Raw genomic sequence first — 5,752 nt, forward strand, 5'->3', positions numbered from 1 at the left:
TTAAATGCGGTTTTTTCTTTCTTTAAAGTTTCAAAGAATATTTCATTTATTTATCTCTAATATTACTTATCATATAAAACATATTTTTAAATGTAATTAGAACAAAACTCAAACAAATTTACTGCACAACACGAAACACAACCGAACACGACGGATGCTCGTACAACAAGAAGAATGAAAAAACTTGCTAACCATTAAAAGCAGCCCACACACAGTGGTTGCCAGATTGATATAGATAATTTTAAACATTTCTCCCACCTAGACGTGGAGATACAACCGGATCTTGCGTCTATATTACTCGTGTGCTTCAGGACGTCCTTCAATGTCGATTGGTAAAACAGAGATCTTCGTAATTGGCCGTTTCACAATGGCGGACTGTGTTTTTATGGTTACGACACGAACAGCACCGTCCGTGCCAGGATGGACTTGGATAATGCGGCCAAGCAACCAGGAGCTTGGAGGCAATCGTTCATCTCGAAGTAGGACCAGTTGACCGGTTGCGACATTTGTTTGGCTTTTAGTCCATTTGTTTCTGGCATGTAATTGTGTTAAATATTCTTGGGACCAACGGCGCCAAAAGTCTTGATACATCTGGCTTAACATCTTCCATCGGAATAGTACACCAATCTTTGTATTTAGCAAATTAGGTTCAGGTACGGCAGATGGTGCTCGTCCAATCAAAAAGTGTCCTGGTGTCAACGCTGATAAGTCTGTGGGGTCATCAGATAGAGCCGTAAGCGGCTGCGAATTTAAACAATTTTCGACTTGTTTTAATAACGTGTAAAATTCTTCAAAAGTTAAAGTTGCCGTGTTTACTACACGCTTAAGATGAAATTTCATGCTTTTTACTCCTGCCTCCCATAGGCCACCAAAATGAGGCGCTGCGGGTGGTATAAAGTGCCAATTTATGCCAACGGTTGATGCAAACACAGACCCAGCTTCAATTTGTTTTTTAAATAATTTAATTTCATCTTTCATTAAAGCATCAGCACCGACAAAGGATGTACCACGATCGCTGTACATATCTGAGCATATGCCACGGACTGATACAAATCGCTTTAACGCTGCTAGAAATGTTTCAGATGTCATATCACTCACAAGTTCCAAATGAATAGCTCGTGTAATAAAACATATAAATAGAGCCACATACCCCTTGTAAGTACGATGGCCTCTCCCTCTTGTCGCTCTCACATTAAATGGACCAGCATAATCCACGCCCGTGTGCATGAATGGCTGTGATATATTACACCGTGCTGGAGGTAAGTTACCCATAAGTTGTGCTTGCGGTCGACAGGCTTGACGAAAACATGTAATGCATTTGTTAATCACTCTCTTCACAGCGGATCTTCCTTCAATAACCCAAAATTGCCGTCGCACATATGTTAATGTTGTTTGAGTTCCGCCATGTAATGTTCGACTATGAGCGTGATTAATAATCAACGTAGTAAAATCATGACATTTGGGTAATATCATTGGACATCGTTCATCTGAAGGAATATTCGCATTTTGCAGTCGTCCATTTAGACGCATAATTCCGTCGGAATCAAGCTTCGGATTCAATTTAAACAATTTACTTGATTTGTTGATTGGATTGCCTTTCCGTAAAGCGCCATAATCGTTGGTAAACTCGGTCCTTTGTACAATTGTTACTAATTTTTTAAGAACCGTATAACGTTCTTGCCAAGTGCAGAAACTTTCATCCCTACGCATCCTTTTTTGACACATATGAATAAAACGTAGGCATTGCGCCACGACTACGAGTAATTTGTCAAGAGTAGCATATCGTCCAAATATTTCTCACACTTCTGTTGATAACTGCGTAGTTAATGAGTTAATCTCTTTTTTCTCAGGTAAACTGTCAGGAGTATGATTGATTTGGTGGTTAGGCCACATTTTCTCATTTAAGCGAAGCCAAGATGGTCCATACCACCACATCAGATTATCTTTTAGTTGCAAAACGGTACTGCCTCGTGATGCACAATCAGCCGGATTATCTTTTGTTGCAATATACCTCCAGTCTTCAATATTTGTCATTGACTGAATTTGTGACACTCTGTTTGCCACAAACTGCTTCAATTTGCCTGGATCAGTTCTAATCCACCACAGTGTGGTTGTATTATCAGTCCACAAAATACAGCGTGATGGTTGACACTTAAATGTTCCTTTTACCTTGTGTAGAAGTTTTGCTGCTAGCAATGCTGCACATAATTCTAAACGTTGTATAGACGTTTCTTTCAACGGGGCTACCTTAGTTTTACTAATAAGCAAATTTACAAAACTGGTCGTACCGATGGTTGTTTTCGCATACACTGCAGCCGCATATGCTTGATTTGATGAATCACCAAATGCGTGTAATTCAATTGCACTTGTCGAAGTGGTGTTTATCCAACGTGGGATTCGAATGTGATGTAATTGTTGTAAGTCAATACGAAAGTTATGCCAAATGTTTGCCATCTCTATTGACAAGGGATCATCCCAATCGGATCCAGTACGCCAGAGTTGTTGCAGAAACATCTTTCCTCGAATGATAACCGGAGCCAAGAACCCAAGTGGATCAAATAACTTCGATATGTCAGACAACATTAGTCGTTTTGTGTAATGATGGTTGTCACAAGTTACATTGACGTTGTAACCAAAACTGTCGGATTTTGTATACCAAGTAAGACCAAGTGTCTTAGTTTTATACTCGGTGTTAATTTCCACATCGTCGGCGTGAGCTTTTACGTCCTCAGTCAGAGTGCTTAAAACGTCATTTGAATTCGAATTAAATTTACGTAAAGTGAAGCCTGCAGTTGCTAGAAGCTCCTGAAGTTCGTGCAATTTTTCTGCAGCTTCGATTGGAGTGTCTCCACCTGATAGTACGTCATCAATGTAAAATTCATTTAGAATCGATTCAGCTGCCCGTGGAAAACGAGTTTGCTCCTCTTTTGCCAGAGTACGCAATACTTTGATGGCAAGATATGGAGCACAATTAGTCCCATATGTTACAGTGAGCAACCGGAACGTTGTAGGGGCGTCCCCGTGTCGAACGCGCCACATTATTCGTTGCAAATCCACATCTTTGCTATCAACAAGAATTTGCCTGTACATTTTCTCGATATCTCCTGTAAACACTATAGGGTAATGCCGCCATTGCAAGATGATATTTGATAGATCATTTTGTAATCTGGGACCTATATGCAGACAATCATTAAGAGATATTCCGCTCAAACATTTATTAGAAGCACTGAAGACTACGCGAAGCTTCGTTGTAGAACTCGATGCTTTATAGACACCATGGTGAGGAAGATAACATGTTGAAGCTACATCATACGAGTGTGGCACCACTTCCATATGGCCACAGGTCTGATATTCGTCCATGAAATCTTGGTAGAGTTTGTACATATCCGGATCTCGGGTTAATCGCTGTAACGTGCTGTTTAATAATGCAAGTGCATTTAGTTTACTTGACTTAAGTGTTGCCAAATCAGCTTTCTGCTTGATTGGTAGTCTAACCACATATCGACCCGTTGCGTTGCGTACAGTTGTACGCTCAAAAAAATCTTCACAGTACATTTCATCTTTTGTTAACGGAGCGTGGTTTGTTATTTCTTCCAATTCCCAAATTTTATGTAGCATTTCGTGCAATGTTGCCCGAGTATGACAGCAATTAACTTGTCCTTTCACTGAAATACCCTTTCGTCGCGACAGTCCACCAAAAATTACCCAACCGAGTTGCGTATATTGGGCAACAATATTGTTAGTTGGATGCCGTTTTAGTCGCTCATAGACAATAGCAGCATAATCTGAAGCGCTCGAAATCATATCGACTGCCCCCGGAACCTGTAATTGAGGATCAGCTAAATCTAAATTCATGAACTCACCAAGCGCTTCTTTCGGTATGGGAATGGTTGGGGTAACGCTACCCACTCGTGGAAGTATTAGTGCAACACAATTCATGTTGAAATCGGATTTTAACGAATGGATTGTAAATGAAACCATTCCTCTTGAATTGGCGACCCTTTCACCATTTGCACCACTCACCGGCACTATGACATTTGTTTTGTCCAGTTTTAACCGCTGCACGATGAATTCGCTGACAAACGTTGCTTCCGACGCGCTATCCAAAAGAGCTCGCACAATAAGCTTCTGACCAGAAGGACTCCTTACCTCTATCAATGCAGTGCCAATTAAAACAGTCTGTAGATGTAAAGTTCGAGCACCTTGATTAGCACTGGAAATGTATGTATTATTTGATGTGACAGCGTATTTCTTAGTCGCTTCAGTGGTCTTTTCCGGTATATTTGAGTAATTAGTTTCTCCACCACTTCCACTATGGTCATGTAGTAATGTATGATGCGCTGCATTACATCGCAGACACCGATATTTCGATGGACAATTATGACCCATGTGTCCCGTTCTCAAACAATTGAAACACAATCTTGCAGATCTGACTACCTCATATCTCTTTGTCCCAGTCATTTGCCGAAATTCTGCGCAATATGCCAGTAAATGCTTACCTTGACAATGCACGCATTGTTGAACAGTGGTATGATGGCTTTTCACGAACCCCTTTGTTCTGATAGGTGTTACAAACTTTTTCTCCTGATTAGAGTTATCGGTCATGCTATTAACTACCTCCAGCGAATGTATTCGATTTTCTAAGAAACTGACCAGCTCCTCAAATTTTGGAATTTGTTCTAAACTGGTTGTTGACAGCTCCCAAGCTGAGCGTGTTTTCGTGTCTAATTTTTGGAGAAGGGTAAAGACCAACCAATCGTCCCAATGCTGCACTGGACGACCCAATTGCTCTAACGCACGCACAGCTGACGTGATGGTGTCACATAACAAGCGTAAACTATTTGGTAAACCATCAGACACCGTTGTTAAATTAACAATTTGTTTTAAATACGCATTAAGAATGATCCTCTTGTTCTCATACTTGCGGACGAGTAAACTCCATGCTACTGCCCAATGTGCATCTGTTGTAGTAATGTTGTCTAGGGCGTGTTGAGCGTCCAACACTAACGCATCTTTTAAATATTGAAGTTTCTGTGTATTAGACAATGCAACGTTATTTGATACAACTGACGTGAATAAATCCTTAAATGCGTACCAGTGCAGATAATTACCATCAAACGACGGAATTTTAATACGTGGTAAATTAGACGTCAGTTCCATGCTTGACACACCTTTAATTACAGTTTCGTTATTACCTGGAGATTCTATAACTTCAGTGCTTTCTAACTCATCGATTAGCTCTCCCATCATTTCCGAATAAATTATTTCAATTTCCATGTAACTGTCTTCGCTAACTAACGCTTTTATTGTGTCACTCACTTCCACCTTTGCACCGTCATAAATATTGGCCAACAAATCTTCTCGAGCTTCCTTGTACTGCGTCCAGTAACTTTCCAAGAGATTCTTTCTGGCAGTGAAGAAACCTTTTGTTTGCTTGCTTTTTGCCGTTTTCCGTATGTTGGTGGAGAAGTTTTTCAGCCGGGATTGCGTAGCTTCCAATTTTCTGGCGATTTTTTGCGAACACATATGTTGCTCCCCGCAAGGGATGCCAAAAAATGTTCGTTAAATGCGGTTTTTTCTTTCTTTAAAGTTTCAAAGAATATTTCATTTATTTATCTCTAATATTACTTATCATATAAAACATATTTTTAAATGTAATTAGAACAAAACTCAAACAAATTTACTGCACAACACGAAACACAACCGAACACGACGGATGCTCGTACAACAAGAAGAATGAAACAACTTGCTA

General features: G+C 40.1%; 2 protein-coding genes across 2 annotated transcripts; both read right to left on the reverse strand.

The window, feature by feature from the left end:
- Positions 1-298: 298 nt before the first annotated feature.
- LOC119664948 lies at positions 299-1,710 on the reverse strand (the record flags this gene model as incomplete). The annotated part of the gene is made up of 2 exons (XM_038074291.1): positions 817-1,710; positions 299-741 (listed from the first exon to the last, which is right to left on the reverse strand). Coding segments are annotated over exons 1-2 (1,337 nt in total), but the record flags the coding sequence as incomplete, so codon positions are not given.
- An 87-nt stretch (positions 1,711-1,797) lies between these two features.
- On the reverse strand, positions 1,798-5,526 carry LOC119664947. The gene has a single exon (XM_038074290.1). It carries the CDS (start codon positions 5,524-5,526, stop codon positions 1,798-1,800), a length of 3,729 nt encoding a protein of 1,242 aa, XP_037930218.1.
- Between the last annotated feature and the right edge of the window lie 226 nt (positions 5,527-5,752).

The sequence above is a fragment of the Teleopsis dalmanni genome, unplaced genomic scaffold (assembly GCF_002237135.1).
Source record: "Teleopsis dalmanni isolate 2A unplaced genomic scaffold, ASM223713v2 unscaffolded_contig_3044, whole genome shotgun sequence".
Lineage (NCBI taxonomy): Eukaryota > Metazoa > Arthropoda > Insecta > Diptera > Diopsidae > Teleopsis > Teleopsis dalmanni.